The sequence below is a fragment of the Cygnus atratus genome, chromosome Z (genome assembly GCF_013377495.2).
Source record: "Cygnus atratus isolate AKBS03 ecotype Queensland, Australia chromosome Z, CAtr_DNAZoo_HiC_assembly, whole genome shotgun sequence".
Classification (NCBI taxonomy): Eukaryota; Metazoa; Chordata; class Aves; order Anseriformes; family Anatidae; genus Cygnus; species Cygnus atratus.
This window is the reverse complement of record NC_066396.1, coordinates 13,463,518-13,483,036: the sequence shown is the minus strand read 5'-3', so window position 1 is coordinate 13,483,036 and position 19,519 is coordinate 13,463,518. Positions and strand designations below refer to the sequence as shown.

The 19,519-nt window shown below is 43.0% G+C and overlaps 1 protein-coding gene across 1 annotated transcript in view; it reads right to left on the bottom strand.

Annotated features, from left to right (window-relative positions):
- EGFLAM (EGF like, fibronectin type III and laminin G domains) overlaps positions 1-19,290 on the bottom strand; it is a 75,870-nt gene extending 56,580 nt beyond the window's left edge. The window contains exons 1-2 of the mRNA XM_035563820.2: positions 19,173-19,290; positions 980-1,092 (exon numbers count right to left, since the gene is read on the bottom strand). Of these exons, the coding sequence (XP_035419713.1) occupies positions 980-1,092; positions 19,173-19,290 (231 nt within the window). The remainder of the gene's footprint in view (positions 1-979; positions 1,093-19,172) is intronic.
- Positions 19,291-19,519: the final 229 nt, after the last annotated feature.

The window sequence follows — 19,519 nt, the reverse complement described above, 5'->3', positions numbered from 1 at the left end:
AATTTTGGGGAATTTGCTCACTCTTCCAGTCTCTTAGTGAACATTAATGCTAAAGGTAGTCAGGAGTTTTCTGTTCACATCTTTTAAATAAAACTGAGTTTTAGGTTCTGTTTTTTTTTTTTTTTTTTTTTTTTTTTGTTTGTTTGTTTTTTGCTTTTTTTTTGGGGGGGAGCTTTTTGGTTGGTTGGTTGGTTTTTGCTTGTTTGTTTTTGGTAAAGAGGGAAAACAACCCATTCTAGACGATATCACACATCTTTGGTGCTAAGTCCTGTCTAACTTCCATTTGGGGCATGAGTTTCATTGCCATGGAACACCTCTGGAAGGGAAACCTAATAAACACCCCTTTGTCAACAACTGCATGGCAGATTCGTGCTTGCTGTTTTTCTGTGTGCACACAAATGGTACCCAATTTAGGCTAGTCACTCTGTTATTCCCAATAGAAGGGAATCAGTGGAGGCTGTACCCAAATTTATCACAGGAATGCTCCTTCCCTGTTCCTGTTGTGTGGCTAGGAAGGTGAGGAGGCACAGTCTGGAATAGTTAGTCCTGCTAAAGAGATCCTCAGACTGGAGGCATGAATTAAAGAGTCCAAGCTGCCCTGAAATCACCATGCACCTCCCTTCATTTGCACAGCGTAGTATCGACCTGCTCTGCTGTACTTTACTGCTTTATCAGCTGCAGAGAACACCGAGATGCTTGCATGAAAACCGCTGAAAAAAAGCAATCTATATCCTCTATAGAAGATAGCCTTTGGCATCCAACCCCAATTCCCATCATAGCTTGCTTTTAACACACAAACCACTTGTTTCTTAAAGTTACAGTTCCATCAGCTCAATTCTGCCGTTCCCTGAATGCTTTCTGAACATCGGCATTATTTTCTGAGAATGGGCTCCCCTGCCTGCTTCGCCATGCTCGTGCACAGGCCTGAGGCCAGGCAGAGCACTGCAGTTCCCTGCTAACAGCATGAAGGACCACTTACTGTATATCCCGTGATAGTGTTTGCGTGTTGCTTTGGCATCCTCCATTGCACGCTGAAGGCTGTGCAGTTCAGTGAATCCAGCAGTATGTCCAAAGGAGGCCCCAGTCTATCTGCTAAAAAGAAGAAAACATTGCATATCAGAAGCCATGGGACAGAAAAACACTCCTTTGTTCACATGGCACCTAGTACTTGAAGGACAGACGTGCTGACCTCTTTAAAACACTGTGAGACACAGATCACTACTTGTATTTGCACTGCACGTACCTTCTCCTTCTCCTCCCTGCCCCAAGGCAGCAGTGGGAGGGAGGCCAGAAGAGATGGGAGAGGAGGAACAGCCCCTCGGTGGTAAGGAGCTGTTAATCAAATCAGGATACCTCATAGACACCTTACCCCCCGCAGCTCCACATCCAACAGAAACGTCTTGGTGTGAGGAAAACCAAACCCAAACCAAACCATGTCTCATCCTCTGCCCTTTGCTGTTTTGGCACAGGATGAGAAGCCTCCTTTACTAGCCACCAAGAAGCCTCCTGATGACCACCAACCTCTGAAGCATCAATCCCTTCACAACAGCTATAGATGGAAAGGGCAATCACTTAAGTAAGAAGCAAAGTTTAACGCAATGAGAAGAGCAAAAAGGACCTCTCACTTCCTGCTGGCCCCACTCTGGTTGCAGGCTATGGTGATGGGTCCTCTGGTCTTGCCATCACTTTTATGTGGCTATGTTGACCTCACAGTACCACCTCCTTATCTTTCTGTTATACAGGTTGGCCTTTCAGTACAGCGGCTAATTTGGCTGCTTCAAATAAAAAAGTTGGGAAGATGAGAAAACCCTGAGTGCCACATCTCTAGTATCATGTTAGCAATTGTCTGCAAAAGAGGAAGGTGTAGGACCTTGTCTGCTCTACAGCTGGAGCAAATCTCCGGTGCAATAAAAACTTCGCCTTCTTACACAGGGGACCGAGACATTCCTCGGGGAGTTCCCAGTTTTCAAATATGTTCATAGAATATCCCGAGCTGGAAGGGACTCATAAGGATCATGAAGTTCAACTCGTGGCACCGCACAGGTCTACCCAAAAGTTTAGACCATGTGACTAAGAGTACAGTCCAATCGCTTCTTAAATTCAGACAGGCTTGGTGCAGTGACTACTTCACTGGGGAGCCTGTTCCAGTGTGCAACCACCCTCTCCGTGATGAACCTCTTCCTGATGTCCAGCCTAAACTTCCCCTGCCTCAGCTTAACACCATTCCCGCAGGTCCTGTCACTGGTGATTACAGAGAATAGGTCACCTGCCTCTCCACTCCCCCTCACGAGGAAGCTGTAGACTGCGATGAGGTCCCCCCTCAGCCTCCTCTTCTCCAGGCTGAACAGGCCAAGTGACCTCAGCCGCTCCTCGTATGTCTTCCCCTCTAGGCCCTTCACCGTCTTCGTCGCCCTCCTCTGGACACTCTCCAACAGTTTAATGTCCTTTTTGTACAGTGGTGCCCAGAATGGTGCCATATGTTTCAAATGTGGTGCCCATATGTTTCAAATATGTTTCATATATTTCATTGATGGTCTTACCAAAAACCCTTATCAATTAACTGAGGAATATCATTAGGTTTAGAAAAAGAAAAGCAAGTGTACTTTCTCTAGTAAAATAGTGCTGGTTACAAAATGGTCATCCCTCAAAGTGAGAGAGGCTCTGAGAAGAAACTCTTCCATTTCTCAACAGACCTGAGGAACCTGTGCCCAGGGCCTCCCCTGTAACTGCTGTGCAGGCATGGGGCTGGCATCTGCCCTCTGCGGGCACAACAAATTATGAAGGTGCTGCAAACATGGCATGGGGCGAGCATGAAGCTCTCCCTCGTGGAGAGAGGCAGCAGTGGCAATCGCAGCTCTCCTGGCTGAAAGCACTTAGCCCCTTGCTTGGAAGCCTCCATACAACACATCTCATGATCCAAGGCAGCGAACTCCCAGCCAGTGCTCCTGGGCAGTGGGAATCGTACTGGGTGTGACCATGTTTGCATTTTAGGAAAATAACGGGCCAAAGTTTTCAGCATAAGTTCTCCAAACAGCCATCGTTCATGCTCTTGAAAACAAACCCATATAACAAACAGCTGCAACAGAGTACTGATTAAAATGTTTTAAGAGCAGCTTCATTTTTTTTCTAGGCAATGTTTTTATTATATTTAGGTTTTTTCATTCTCTTACCTATGAAAATTGTAATTAAAGGCAAAGAAAAACGTTTTCTTCCCCACTAGTTCTGACAAAACATCAAGAGCAATCAAGCTACTGTAAAGGTCATTTTGAGATGTGAAGCAAGCCTACATCAGATTTACACTTGTCACTTCCACCAACATATTTGATTTGAAGCTGAATACAAAACTTAGCAGCTTACGAACGCTGCAGTGTATCGATCAACATCAATACCTAAGAAATTAAACCAAGAACAGACCTGATATTCTGTCCCTTTTCAAGGTGATCTTGCATATTCCCACTGATAGGAAACCTTTTGTTTCACCACTTTTAAAAATTTCAACAAACAAAGGTGACCAGGTGGGGTCTACACCTTTCAGTTAACATCAGTCCCTTGTTTTCCTGGTCCTTTCACCTATTTATTTCTCTTTCCCACTACAAGAAGTCCCAGAGAGTGCTACCTGCAATCATGAAAGGATAAGTATAAACAAGGTCTAAGAGGGTCAAGATTTTTTCCCTTTTATTCTTTATACCTGAAGCTTCAGCCATTCTTACTTAAAAAAAAAAAAAAATCCCTAGGACACCTGGTGACCATGTCCTGGGCAAGACTCTACAAGGACCACATCCAGCGGGCACCTCATCAAGAAGCGTCTTTAAAAAATATATATTTTTCTATCGAAACAATACAGGAAAGGAAAACTAACAAATGATACAACCTCAGAAAAAGGAACGACCAGCTGTATGCTACAGGTTTGCATTTCCTACACACGCCAAGGATCTTGCCTGTCAATTCAGCCTGGAAGAAACCCTGAAAACTAACACACTCTCATAGCATCTTGTGGATGTAATACGACAATGCTGTACAAACATTAAGGAGGGAAAACATGCTTGCTGCTCTAACTGCATGAATTGTCATTATTCACTAGGACGGTGTAAGCAGCATTAAAGCAAACATTGCAAAGAATTGCAGCCTGTGCTAGCAGAACCTTACTCTGCAAACACAAACCTTCAGAGGCATTCCCAGCCCACGTCCCAGCGTTTCCCATTTCCCAGGCAGTAAGCAGGGAGCTGCAGCCTCCTTCGGCCTCTTCCCAGGGACAGGTCAGCACCTCCCTTCACCCAGCTCCCGGAGAAGGGACGAGGAGGAGCAAAGCACGTCCTAAACAAACAACCAGCCAGTGCTTCGGGCAATGCAGCTGAGCAACCCACAGGCCTTTAAACTTGTTCCTGAGATGCCAAAAACTAATACATTACTTTCTGGGGAGGTTCGATCAGACAAGTTTGCTGGGAGGCACAGTTGCTGAAATAACAGATTTTAACCATCAGTGGCAAATACTCATATAAAACAGCTTCAGGTTCATATACTGAACACACTGTAGGCCAATAAAATTATTTACAGAAAGTATTTGGTGAATAATTTGGAACAAATAAATTTGAAAAAAAAATGCAATCCATTTGCAGACTATCTGCAAACACAGAGAGGTAACATCTGTTGGTAAAGAGCTGCACCATGAATTATTCACCCAGCCCTACTAAACACTATTATCTCTAGTTTGCAGATGATCAGAGCATCACAGAGAGCCAAATACTGACCTCAGTTACACCAGCCTGTAAATTGTCACTGCTGGAAATGTCCTAACTTAAGTCAGTAAAAATGAGAGCAAGGGGCCAGAGAAGTCGATACTTCCATCCTCTTTGCTTGACTCTCCCTAAAAAAACTCTCCTCATGCTGAGGAATCAGGCATCAGTGCCTTCGGAGCCTGGCACTGCCTCCAGGAGCAGCCCCGGCTGATGGCCAGTGGCTGAGCAATACCTGGGGAGTGTGTGGGGTCACCCTGCCCAGCACCCAGCTTCCTCCTGAGTGAACCAGGAGCCAAGAGGAAAAGGTAAACCCTGCCCAGGCAAGGCACAGATGAGTATCTCCTGCTGCCTGGCTGTCCTCACAGCTTTCTGCGGTCACCGCTGCCGACCTTGCAGCTTATTGATGGGCGTCTGGGGATTCAGAGATGCTTCTTGCTTGCCAGAGTCTGAATTTCACACAGCTCGGCAGAAAGCAAAGAATGTCCATTTCTGGATGAACGTTGCCTTTGTAACCATGACAAAGGGGCTGCAGGATCTAACACAAGCAATGTTTATGCCACAGAGATGCAGAAGATGTCAGGGCTTCCAAACAGCCATGCTGCAGCATTATATCAAAGCATTTTGATCACAACTGCTGCAATATGTTTTGCTGCTTTACTAACACATTATTTTGAGATAAATGTGTGCCTGAGGTATTTTGTAAGATTTTACAGAACATCAAGTAGTAAGCACGCTAAAAATGACATGAAGGCTAGCCTAAACATTTATGGCTGTATAATACAAAGATGATGCTTAGATTATAAAATACAGTAACAGTTTTCAAGGGTAAAACTCTTGTTGTTTGCAGCTCTCCCTACAGTTCAGGTCAGAAGTACCCCTCTTCTCAATAGTCGGCATGAAATCTCTGTTAGTTAATCTGGCAGCACCCTGCTCAGTGCAAAACCACAAGGAGCTGCTGGAGGAGAGCCTGCCTGCTGGCTGGCCACCGGCTGTCACCTTGCTGGTGCAACACGGGGCTGTGGGACACATCTGGAACAAGGCACAAATGTTCACAGGTTCTCCTTGCTCCTGTCCCTCAGACAAGTTCATCTGCCTCAGCTCTTCCCAGACAGAAGGCGTGTCTCAGTGGTGGTCCCCCCTGCAAATGTCCTCTGCAGCTGAATCCCATGAATATCTAAGAAGGCTCTGATCACAAAAAAACAAGGTAACAGTTTATATAGAAATTAAATGAAACACATTCTGTCCAAACACAGTCATTCTCCTTTCCAGCCAGCCAGGCACAGAAAGTTTGACATTGTCCGAAATGCTTTGATGAAACCAGTAATGGAAGCAATGCCTCTGGGACCAAGCAAAAAAGTCATTAACCAAGGGGGAGCACTTGCACACATACTATGACCATATGCTGTAAGAGTATAGCAAATACAAGAAGGACATGAGGACCCAGCTGTAGATGAACTGTGCCGAACTGATAATTTCATATTTACCTCACCATTTACAGCTATTTAGTTTCTTGTTTATAGATCTATTTGTTTTTGTACTTCCAAAAATACACAAAAACAGCTAAAACTGTGAAGAAGTAAGCAAACAAGCTCTTCATGGGAGCTGAAGAATACATAAATCCTCTCCCTCGACTGGAGTTAATTTTACCATTATTTAAATTTCTCGTTCACAAGAGCAACTCTAATTAAAGATGGTTTAAAAAACAAACAAACGAATAACCACCTTATCCCACCTATAGAGGTGTAATTCCTATTGTAGCTCTCTGTGCCCCAGCCCTCATTCGTCTCACCCTGCACTACTGACAGTGGAAACACTCCCGATGAAGTCAATCTCTAGTCAAAGAGCTGACAGATTCCTGGAAATTTAAGGATGACATGGTCCTCCTGCTCCCTCTCACTTGCCATGGGTGAGAGATGAGGTGCTGGTGGCCTTTCAGAGGGTGCTGACAGGAGGTCAGGATACATACGTGTAAATCAGTGATGTGCCCAGCAGCACTTTGCTCTCCCCCAGAGGCCAACAGGCATGCTACTTGTCCTCTGCCCATGCATCGAACTCCTACACACCACCATCAGGGTAGCTACCAGAAGTGCCTACTGCAGCTACAGCAAGAAAACTGCTAGTGCAGATGGAAAATTTCCTTCCTCCTCCCAGTCACAAGGTGACTCCAAAATCTAACTACAGAGAATAGTTTCTGAGAAAATCTGGTAAAAAATAAGCTTTAAAACAAATACATTTTTCATGTCTACAAGCTTCAATACCAAAGTGCTTCAGCTGAGTTGGATAAAGCTCATCATGTTTTAGTGGACATCTCAAAATTTGATTTTCATTCTGAATCAAACTGGAAACTTAGACTGACTGATAACAGTGTTTTTTAAAGTATTCATGAATTGAATATCTGAAAAGATCAGAGTTGTAATATTTTAGTTTAGAATTTTATTATATTTTTTTTACCTTTTCTTTCCTTTTTAGCTTTTATGGTGTTTCAAGACTTGCAGTTAGGCAAAGGTACTTACAGGTCCTGAAATAATATAAAAATAATACAAGTGATACAAGCCACCTGCAATACTGTGCTAACTCGTTTAAGGGGAACAAGATGATTCATTTCATCTTTACTAGTTTCCACTTCAGAAAAAAAAAATAACATCTTTAGACTACGGGTCAATAAAATGAGCTGGTTTCTTCATTATTTTATTTTTCAATCTCTCTGGATAACTCCTAAGAGGTACTGACTGAAGGATTATATTTTCTGGGTTGATGTGCCTCCTATGTGTGTCCCATGAAACAAGATAAATTTGCAATTGAAATGCTGGCTGTCACTACAAACAACGTGAAATAAGGAAACAGGAATAAAAACCTTATGCAAGACAGTTCCAACTAAATCTCCAATGAAGTTTTCAGAACAAATCTTCTCCAGAAGGAGGAATTCCTTTGAATCTCTTTTGTTTCAAACTTCACTTAATTCATTTCATTAATTCATCAAAAAAATGAGTTTTATTGAAATGGTACTTTCCCATAAAAAGTTGTTTTTGAGAAAAAATTCTATCCACTCCTAGTGTTGAAACGAAGTGTATTGTGGCCCATAATACACTCTCCCACTGAAACAATGATAGGGGCTTTTTTTCCTTTCTCTGCTCTTTACAGACTGAACTAGGTTACGTGAACACCACAGCAGCACGAAGACAGCGTGACAGACCAAAAAAGGTCAGGAAATCCTAAATGAAAAAAATGTGCCATCTTTTCATCTCTTTGAAGCATTTTCCAGCTCCCACTGCTGGGTACATAAGAAAGAAAGAATCTCTCAACCACAGTAATTACAAAAGACGACGACTGAAATGGGGGAATCTCAGATGGTCCCTCTTGATCCTGCTCGTGGTGCATAGAGCAGCAGCATCAACACGGAAAACATCAGGAAATGCAGAACTCTTGATGGTTGCTGCTCTGCATGAGTCACCTACCAGAGGGCAACGCAGAGGGGATAGATGTTGCACATGGGGCAGAGAGATGCTAGTTCCTTTCCTAGTCACAGTCCCGGCAGAGCCCAGATCAGAGCACAGCACGTATCCTCACACCACTCTTAATCCATTGGATCCTGACATGAGGAGACCCACTGGATCACCTACACATCATCACCATCAGCAGCAGTGCATACACTACAGATATTATGGCCCTACAGAGGCAGCACGGTTGTTCAGCGATCCAGACCACACTGCACAAACCTTTGGAGTGATGACCCCCATCTCGGTCAGTTCTTGAAAATACTGTAATAAACCCAGCAGAAAACCTCAACTTCATCATAATGAGAGGCTTGGACCCACATGATGTTTTCCTGCTGCTGTATATAGCATCTGTTATCCACCCCAGGTACAGCTGAGGTGATGCTTTTGGGAGTATTTATAACCCAAGGAAAAGGAAGGAAGGAGGTAAAGCTCCCGGCAAGCTACAGTGCAACACAGGGAATCCCATTAAAAACAAGAAGGCACAATGTCAGTGGTGACTTCATCATGGCTTTTCCTGGTTTGCCTTGGCCATGAAGACTACAGGAAAGAGGGGCAGAGAGGAGAAGCCCCACTGCCTCCCTGACCTCCTCCAGCCAGGCTCTGAGGCCAGTAACTCTGCATGGTGCACAGTGACCCAGCCTTCCAGCTGTGAGAAGAATCAGAAACTGTTTTTTTAAAGAATTTCTGAAGAGCTAAATATAAGAAAAAAAAATAATCTACCCATGGTTAGTTATGCACTGGCACAGCTTTGGGGGAATTCCTGGTGCTGAAGGCTAAAAGCAGGGTAAAGCATTATCTCCAAGTAAAGGTCTGGTTTGTACCTATCCTGCCTTTGTGAGGCAGGACAGACAGGGCAATCTCCACATAACTCTTACAACCTTGTGTCTCTGATAATTACTGATGAGAAGCCTAAAATAATTGCATGAACTATAACCACATGTGAGATACTAATTCAAATAGTTCTCCTAATCGAAGTGTTTCCCACTTCCAGTACAGACATGGTATACACACATTTTAAAAGCCCCACCAAGACACTCAGGATGCATAACCTCAGGTGTACTCCTGGAAGTCTGAGCCAAAATCTAGCACTCACACCCTAAAACCAGGCTTGCACTTCATCTGTCAAAGCCCCAGCACTGGGGCAGGGCTGCCCTAATTCCTGACATCTCTGGTGCACCGGCCTGGCAGACACCTTGCTGCACCCTACCCTTCTGCGCTGCCTTGTGTGTCATCTGATGGAACCCAATCCACTTCCATGGAAGAAAAAATGCTGTTCTCTGTTCTCCTGTGGGCTATGTAACTGAGGTGTTAGGAGCATGACCATGGGATGTTTTCCAGAAGCAGAGCAGGGCAAGTGACAGGACACCAGGACATGGGAGGAGACAGCAGGTGGGATGGGGACCCTTTCTAAGCAGATGTTCTGGTTGAAGACATAGCTTGAGTGCCCACCTCCCCTTCAAGTTACAGGCACTGGGAACCTCTCCACAGGTGCCCACTACTGACTAAATATGCAGAAGATTTAGGAGCTTGATTTAGCAAAACTCTTTCATTAACCCTAAAGATTAAGAATGGATTATGTGCCTAAACTGAGCAGGTCACTCCTCCTGCTGTTATTCTTTCCTTTTGTATTTTATCACAAGAAAATCATACGTCAGTGTTTTAGTAATACACTCATCATCTTACACTGATAATATTCAGTCTGGTTTTGAATAATTCTAAAGATGTTTTCTTCATGTTTATAGAAACATGGTATCAACGTTTGCCATAAGCCACACTGAGACATATGGCCCTCCAAACAATATTGGAAGCAGAAACCACAGAACATGAACAAAGTTGATCACTCAGTGCTTAAAGCTCATAACCAACTCTTAGGCATTGCTGGTAAAAATAAACTATACTAAGTAGACTATTCCTGTTCTGAAACAAAATGGTAAAAATAAGGATGAAAGTCAGGCTGTTACATTTTTCTGAGTCCTTATGGGTAAATGCATAGGTAACCACATATCAAAGACTATATTAATTATCAAAAAAAAAAAAAAAAAGCTTCATATGTACACATATATATATGTATAAAGGCCTATAAAGCAATAAAAATGCCAAAAAAATAACTTGAAATTTTATTTTCCCATCAACAGATAACACTTAATGGTGTATTTTCTCAGGAGTTTACTATCCAATGCTAATTATCTTCAATGGGAACCACAGCAAAATTTTCATGCTACTTGAAAAATGCTCTCCTTGATGTCTCTTAATCTCTTTGCTTTATCTGAGACAAATTTCTCTCTCAATGTTCCTTTGATACAAAATGCAAAACTGAACTCTTGAAGGAGTAGTTCTCTTTGTACAAGAAACAAAATTCAAGGGGGGCTTCTGGAAAAGTGGAAATTTGTCACAGAGAAAAACCTCACAAGCACAGATGTATAATGTACACACACACAGAGGCACTCATGCGCAAAGATTAAGGTATAAAGAGCTCAAAGCTGACCATATGACACGCAACAAATGTGCGGGCTGAGGACAGGGCACATCAGCCAGGGCTCCCCAGCCAGTCGGCCCCCAGCACATACTGGTGCCCACATGCCAGTTGGTCCTCTCCAGATACAGGACTTTGCGTTTCCCTTTGTTGAACTCAATGAGGTTCCTGTCATACCATATCTCCAACCTGTTTAGATCCCTCTGAATGGTAGACACCATCAGCCAACTCCTCCCAGTTATGTATCTTCACCAATTTGTGGTGGTCGCACTCTGTCCCACCACCTAGGTCATTCATATGAGGATATTTAACGGTTGGTCTTGCCAGCAAAAAGTGAGGTGAAGTCATTGTGCGTCTCAGCCTTTTGCATGCTCTTTGTCACCAGGTCTCCTTCCATCCTCATTTTCCCTACACTTCATTTTGCTGCTGAGACAACTGTAGAAAGTCTTCCTGTTGCCCTTCATGTCCCTTGCCAGGATGGACTTTGGCTTTCCTAACCCCAATACTGCATGCTCAGACACTGTCTGCATTCCTCCTGGGCCACCTGACCCTGCTTCCACCTCTTGTATGCTTTCTTTTTATGCAAGTTTCCACCACAATGATATCCTGTCTGCACTTCCTTACTGGTGTACATACATTTGGGATGGGCCGCATTCCCACCCTATTTTGCTGGTTTCAGGGTCTCACATCTGCTTTGCTTGTCAACCCAACCCTCCACTTCCTCACCTGGCTATGGGGTCGCATCTTCTCTCCCTTGTCATTCCTAGTTTGAAGCCCTACTCATGGGGATGTCCAACCTGCTGGCAAAGATGCTTTAGGATCATTATGCAGTGGTATCTACCTGTGACTTGCTGCCAATGCACAGAAGTTATGGTGTGGGTTTAGTGCCAAAAGTTAGTACGTTATCACTGTGCATTGGCAGCAAGTCATAGGTAGATATCACTGTATAATGATCCTAACATGACTGGAGAAGTCAGCCCCAATGCAACTGTGATTTTATTAAAGGCTACAGGAGGACAGGTCAGGGAGCAAATGTAACATCTTCTCAAGGAGCAGGAAATTATTCTCCAAGTCAGTTCCTCCATAAAATTCAGGACAATTTCACTATCTTCTGCAGACAGCAAGTCTCTCCATAAACTATTTTTATAAGTGAATATATATATATATATTTATATATTTATTTATATATTTATATATAATATATATATATATTTATAAAATATATATATTTGAAACTATTAAGTGACTAAAATGGAGTTTGTTGTTGTTGTTGTTGTTTTTATTTTAACCTGAATCCCTGCACTGATGTAGCATAGGGCACGGCCATATATCAGAAGAACCAGAAACAAAAACTGGTATGTGAAAGCAGGGAGAGTGACTGTGAGAGACAAAACCTTTGCTGCAAGAGACAATCAGACATGGAAATACATCCAAGTGTAAGAGGAGACCAGCACCTCAAGCAAACAGCAAAGGACCCATGCACAGCCACAATGCCTACAGAACTAATATCTAATACTCTCAGCTCCTCTCAAAGTGCTCCCTGTTCTGGTGGTTTCCACAACTTTTATACTCAAGTCCTTGGCCCTAAACCTCACCAGAGCAGCTGCCTCTCCATACAAGCTGTGTCCTTCTCTTGGCATTATCTGGTTCAAATGCACCTTTCTTTACCTCTTTCTGATCATTTTAAGCATTGCCCAGTCCTTTGTGACTTTCTTCTCCTAATATATTGCAGATTTCTTTTTTCACCATTCCTATAATCAGTATGCCTTACTACTCCACAGATGTAGATGGCTCAAATTCTCATCTCAGGCTACCAAGCCAAGTCCATTAACCTATATATGGAGAGAGTTGCAGTTCTTGACCACAGACCTCCCCATACCATACTGCTGCCAGTACGACTGTTCAGTTGAGATGAAAACAGCAGCAACCTGCATGAAATGGGATCACGTAGGAACAGGAATGTCATGAAACAAGAACGTGAGCTAAAAATGCCAGCAGGACACTGGTCTCCATGTACATGGCTGGAGTACCAGCTGCAAAACCACCAGCTCTTAAAATACTTATCTTCGTAAAAAGCCTGCTTATTTTTAGAAAGATGTCGCCTTCTCCTGTGATTATCTAGAAAGCAGGATATGAAACAGAACTAACATTTCTGTTCCAAGTAACAAATCCTGGCTTCTGGTATCTCTAATTATATCACGAAAGTTTGTGTCCTAGACACTAATTTTCAATCATTTGCAGTTTATGGCCTTTGTTCAATTTTTTTTCCTAAAATGATCTTCTAGCTGAAATTTGTCATGTAAGCAGGAATTTAACTTGAGTGAAATTCTCTATAATCTTTGCCCTTAAGGTCTTTGTTTTTTTGGTTTTTTTTTCTTTCTTTTCAGAAGATTTTTAAGCTCAGCAATACAAAGCTGGTCTCGGTTTATAACTTTATAATGTGCAATAATGCCTCTGACACATCAGAAGAATCGGAATAATTTCTGTATTTGAAAGGTTCATGCTCAACATTCACAACATGCTCATTTCCCCTCATTTTAGAAAGGCAATTCAAATTGCAAGTTCCAAACGTACACAGATGTTGAAATTTGACTGCACCATCATTTTCACAGGTGTCAGAAAATTTAAGTGACTTAAAAAATCGTGAGAGGTGTGCAGGATAATTTGCCTTGGGATTCTTCCAGCCTTGGAGATCTTTCTCTGTGAGTTACACCAGCTTCACTAACCTCTGAGGACACTGGGAAACTCAGTGTTCCCTTTTCAGAGCTATTGCTTTTAACACAACTGTTATCTGCACTGTTTCAAAGCTGTTTATTAACACCAAGGTATATTAGAAGATAACCTATCAACACTTGGCATGTGAATCACAAAAAGCCAGAATGTGATAGCACCTTGTCATGGCTCATCTCTTCCAGGTCTAAAAATTATCCAGGATAACTTTTGGCAATGCTTGAATGAAAGATCCTCTTAAGAAAACAAAGCCAGTGTCTTTTGATTGTCCAATTACATGTCCAGCAAGTCACTAACAGAAAAAATGGTTTTCCCCACAGCCCACTAGCTGTCCTCTTCCTCTTGGATAAAATGTTCCCTGGGTCAATATTGTGTGCATCTCTTTCATTTCAAAGCCAAAATCTTTAAGAGCATTCCCCACGTGCACTCCTTACTCCTGGGTGTAATTACATGGTGCTCTGTAGAAGAGCTGCCCTGAACCTGGTGTATTTCACACTACACTCTTCTCACCTGGAGGGTTTTATGGATCACCACACACCATATCATTAGCTAGCTTTGAGTTAGCTAACTGCTTCAATGGAGCTTTCCCCCTAAGCCTCCAATTTTCAGTGGCTTATGCCGTCCTGAAGCAGTTTCTTTCAAAGATGAGCTCTGCTATGATTTTTCTCAGCTCAGAGACCCTGAAAAGTCTGAAAAAAAAAAGAACTTTCACATTTTCTGTATCTTGGTTGTTCACATTTAGGAGTTATGGGGATTCCGTTTTATATGAAAGAACTAGTATGATTTTCATCTGCAAGTATCTTTACCAAAAATAAAAAGGAAATCAATTCTTGCCTGTTCTTAGCCAAAAGTATTTCCTTTCAGTTGGAATTAATTGTGAAGAACAGGCTTTTGGTTTTGTTTGCTTTTTATTTATTTATTTATTTGTTATTCCCAGAAAGAACGTTTGTTTGCACAAGAAAAAAAAAATAGGAAATTTGAATCAGGATCACATAGTTAACATAGTCTCCTGCATGCCTGTGGTTTAGGAAGTCTTTTATTACATAATCACAAACAGTTGCTACACATTCACCAACAAACAGGGGACCAAATTTTGCACTTTAATGTATAAAATAATCAAATTATTAACAACTTCAAAGGGGCATATGCCCTCAGTTATAGGCTGAACCCAATATAAGTTTGATCTGAGGAATGGGAAACTCCCAGGAATACTCTGGGCTAACTGATGGGTTTGTGGAGCACTGAAGAGACCTCATCCATTGAAATTTTCTGTGCTAAGACAACAGGGTGTTCTCCTGCTCCTTGGGATCTCTCAGATGACTGGTACTCAGAATCCCTCCCATTAAGTTTAACCTTAAAAACATGAATCTGAGCATTGTATGCGCTCACTCGTGAAGAGATATACACGGTATATAGTGTGCCCTGCCTAGTCTAGTGTATCTGTTATTAGTGTAATTACCATGCATCCTCCAGAGAAAAAGAGAGTTTTTTTCTGCAAGACACACTGGAAGATATGGAGACACTCACCTACACAATATTAGTAAGGTAATAATATTAATTAAGCCTGTCAGCCTCGACTAAGATTGGGGTACAGCTGTGCTGACCAGCATATAAAAGTCTTCTTACACTTTAATGTGGCACGTCTGGAAAAGGATAAAAGTGCAAAACCAGTATAACTCCACTTTTAAAACAGAAAGCCTAGCCTGAGAAGGACGGGCAAAGCTTCAAAGTCCCTGGCAGCCTCAGGACAGGATGATTTCCCAAGGCTCGCTGTAGTGCCTTAACTCCAACATCACCCCTCTACTCCTAAGGTTGGGGGGAAACTCATCCTCTGGTAGAGGTATAATTTCACCAGTTTTAAAAATTCTGTTACTTAATTTTACCTTTCTGAATAGAAGGCTGTACAGTAGTTTCAGAGGCAGCATCAGCAAAATGCTGCTAAAGAAACACACTTACCAAAAGTTTCCTTTTACAGTAGAAGATAATGATTTCAGGATGGACAGAACTGAACACACTGTGCTGCGAATAAGGCTAACTAAAATCAGAAGGCATAATTCAAAATGAGTGACTAACAGTGGCATACAAAGGAACATGCTAAAGTGAAATAATTTTGTGCTTTCCCAGTTAAAAGGTTATTTTCTTTCCCAGAGGCCATTAAGAGAATGCTGGTAGCTCCCAAAGAAACACCTTCACAAGGTGCTGGTGGGATCGATCAATGTTAGCAAGAATTACCAGAATACAGGCCACAGAGTTACTACTGCAAGTCCAAGCAAAATGAAAATGTCACACCATGTCGTGACACTACTTGTACAAACACGATGAACACTAAATCCATACATAATTACTGTTTGTTTGAATTTATTGATGTTCAAGATATTGAACAGTGTATTCTGATAGCACGTTTTGACCTATGTCTGAAAAAATAAAAGAATGATATTAATCTCCCCCCAGATATATTATTCAAGTCTTCTTTATTGTTTGTACCTCACAGATATACACTGTCTCTGTCAGCTCTGCAGCCCTAGCATCAGGAATCATCCCTCTTCAAACTCATTCCTTTTCTTAAAGAGATTTTGGATTCAGCAGTAGGTCAGCCTTATCCTTACATGCTTTACATGCGAGATTTAATAAGATAGAGATTTACAACCCATTATAACATTGTTCCCCCAAATTTATTATATTTTAAAAAGTAAAATGAAAACCTTCTTTCCCAAAGACAGATATATTTTCCGTATGTGTAGGCCTGATTTTCAAGGTAGCCTGACCTATTTTGATATCTAAATAGGGCTAGATTTTCAAAAGTGTTCCATATCCAGCAGCTCTTATTATAGCCAGATTTTCTAAAGAATTTAACTTCTTCAGTGCCAAGTTCTCTGGAAAAAAAGTTGTATACTGTACTGCTGACCTGGGACCTGAGCCCTTTCGAAAATCTGGCCCTGATATTGAATGCTACACTCTTGTAAAGTCTTCTTCAGACTTTAGTAGGTCTGATTCTTGCTGCATTTACACACCTAGTCTACCAGTATGGACATCTGGGAAACTGCTGCAAGCTAGGCAATTCAAGCCCGAGCTTTGTTTATATTGATTGGTAAGCATAATAATAACAACAACAACAACAAATCCCAAAACATTAGATATGAATATCTTATCTACTCCATGCAGACAAACTCAAGGGTTTTAATATTTTATAGGGCTTTGGAACTTTACACTCTGATACTAAAGAAGTATTAACACAGCATAGTGCAACAGTTCATGCAATGAGCATCCATGGGAAGTCACTTAAGGAGTTGGCTCTTTCCCCTATAATTCCCTGAAGTCATAGAATCATTAAGATACAATGATATGTGTTTATATCAGTAGTAGTGTTACACATTGAAGGCTATGTTTAGGCTTTTCAGCGTTCAATCAGTTGATTGAAACTTGAAACAGAAAAATCTGTGGCTTTGCAGAAGGCAAAATAAAAAACAAAACAAAACAAAACAACACAAAACAATTTAAAAGCAGCAGCATGAGTGCCAGCTTCTGGGAGAACAAGATTTAGAGAATCCCTGCCTAATCTGTTCCCAACTACGCTGCTCACCACACGGTGTCTAAGGATTTGTTTTAAGCCCTTCCCAAAGTGTCTGGCATACCATTTCCTTGTCTCCACCAAATGTATCATGTAACTGTAAATAAATGTTCAAATGAGTTTAACAGTCATCAGGATGTTTCATATTTGAGCACTACATCTTTTTTTCCTGAAGTTTAATTTAACAAGCTGCATTTATGGCAATTTTCCTATATTATTTATTTTTAACTTCACTAATACATTTCTCACTCTGCTGCTTCCTTGGGATTACAAAATTGATCTTTGTAAGCTGAGCTCTGAATGAAAAATTTGGAAAATGGAGACGCATTAGGCTACCTTTTTTCTTTTGATGCACAAGACCTGCCAGCCAGCTCCCATTATTGGAAATGAACTGGTTTTGTCACTTCTCTCTCGATATGACCTTTTGCTTGCAACATCAGATACAACTTCTGTGCAAGACCCACTTCCACTGCTATTAAAAAGGCAACGTGAAAGGGGAACAAGAAACATTTAAAAGAATTTTTTAGTATCTTATCTCTTCTTCATCCACTACTTTTGGATGTGTGAGTAAATGTCGGTTCCCTCTTGCTCTTGGCTGTTGAGCGTATGACAAGCTGCAGGAACAAGACAGAGACGTGGGTTACCTTGAGCTACACCTGTTCTCCGTGCTTTGACAACAACATTACACAGCACAGACCCAGCCACGGGATTTAGGGGAGCATGTAATTCCAATAGCCCTTGGCAGAATGCAGAAGGGATTTAAATTATACACTGCTGCACAGAAGCTCTCTGGGAGATTTCCCTCTTCAAATCTTGCTATAAGTGGATCTTAAAATGTTTGCACAGGTTTTGAAAAATGCTTCCAGGTAAAACTGACTACTTCTTATATGGAAAAACAGGTAGAAAATGGATAATTGAATCAATCAAAACCTGAAAGAACATAAGTTAGGAAAAAAAATAATATGTCGATAACAAAAGTAAGGTACACACAGCGCTGGTGTATTAATTCATCTCCTCCATAGTACTACAACTAATTTGTTTCCAAGCTTTAAACTATTTTAATTTAATGCACAGGAATACAATTCCACCAGTTTTGTCCTGGTGTGAAGCAAGTAGACCAGTATGTTAGAGAAATCTTTAAAAATATTTGCACTTTTCCACCCCCAACTCCACAGATCCAGTATTTTAATGCAATCTGCTAATCATCTCATTCACAGCTACCGTTCACCTAATTTCCTCAAGTACTTAATGGTAGCTATTATGATCACCAGGGATCATGGGACTAGATCCCTAGGAGACAAGGTCAGACCAGTAAAATTAGCCATCTGTCCAGTGAGGACTTTAAGCTCAAGGCTGCATTTAAGTATTAAGTTTTCAACTGTACGGGCATATTTTTCCCCTGAAAGCAAGAGAACACACAAATCTGATTCTCAAAAAAAAAAAAAAAAAATTGCGACAGAAACGTTTTATCGCGGAAAGGGGTTCACCCTGCAAACATTCTGACAGCTAAGGCAAAACGTACTAAACTTGTTAACCTTTCCATCGGTCTGCTCCCGCTGAAGGCAGCGACACAAACCAGCGCTGACCCCTAGTTTAGTCCCTGGCGCTGCGCACCGCGACTTTGGGGCGTGCAGGAAGCCCAACTTTCACCACGCTCCGCGTCCCCCCTCAATTTAACCTCACAGGCTGCAGGCTGCAGGGGCTGTGGCGGCTGCCCAGGGTTCGGGCTTTTCACTTTTGTCCGCCGAGAACCTCGCATCGCCCCGCTGGGATGCGGGACCCCGAGGCGCGGGGTACCTGCAGGTCTGGGTGCACTTCTCGCCTCCTTGGCGCTTCCTCCCACTTTTGCCGCTCCCTGCCTCGCATCCTTCGCTACCCACGCCGCAGCCTCGCTGCCCGAGACCGGAGGCTGGCACGGAGGCCAGAGGCAGAGGTCCTGCCCGGTGCTTCACGGACCAGGACGGACAGACGGACGAGCACGAGAAACTTATCCCCGCAGAGCGCTCCCGCCCGGCCCCGCTGGCGTCCCGGCGGGGAGGGTGCTCCGGGGGCGGAAGGATGCTCCGAAGGGGGGGGACTCTGCTTTTAAAGGGTGGCAAAACTTCCCGAAGAAAGCGAGCACCTGGGCAAACAGACACCCCAAATCTGCCCCCCCAACCCCGCCTTACCTTGCCGGCGGGGGATGCTCCTCCGCGGGGCGGCCGCGCAGCCGATGCACGAAGTCAGCAGCAGCAGCAGGGAGGCTAGGCGGCGGCAGGGGCAGAGGCAGGGTCCCGGCACCTCCATGTGCTCCGCGATCCCCCGCCGCCCCCCGGGCCGGGGGCTGGGGACCGGGGCCGGCGTCCCCCTGTGCTCGGCAGCCGGGCGGGGAGCGGGGCTGGGGAGGGCGCGGCGGGGCTTTTACCGAGCCGGGAAGGGAAGCGGAGGAGGAGGAGGAGGTGGAGGAGGAGGAGGAAGAGGATGAGGAGGCGGCGGCTGGGTACGGCGCTTTGATGGGATTACAGCCCCCCCCACC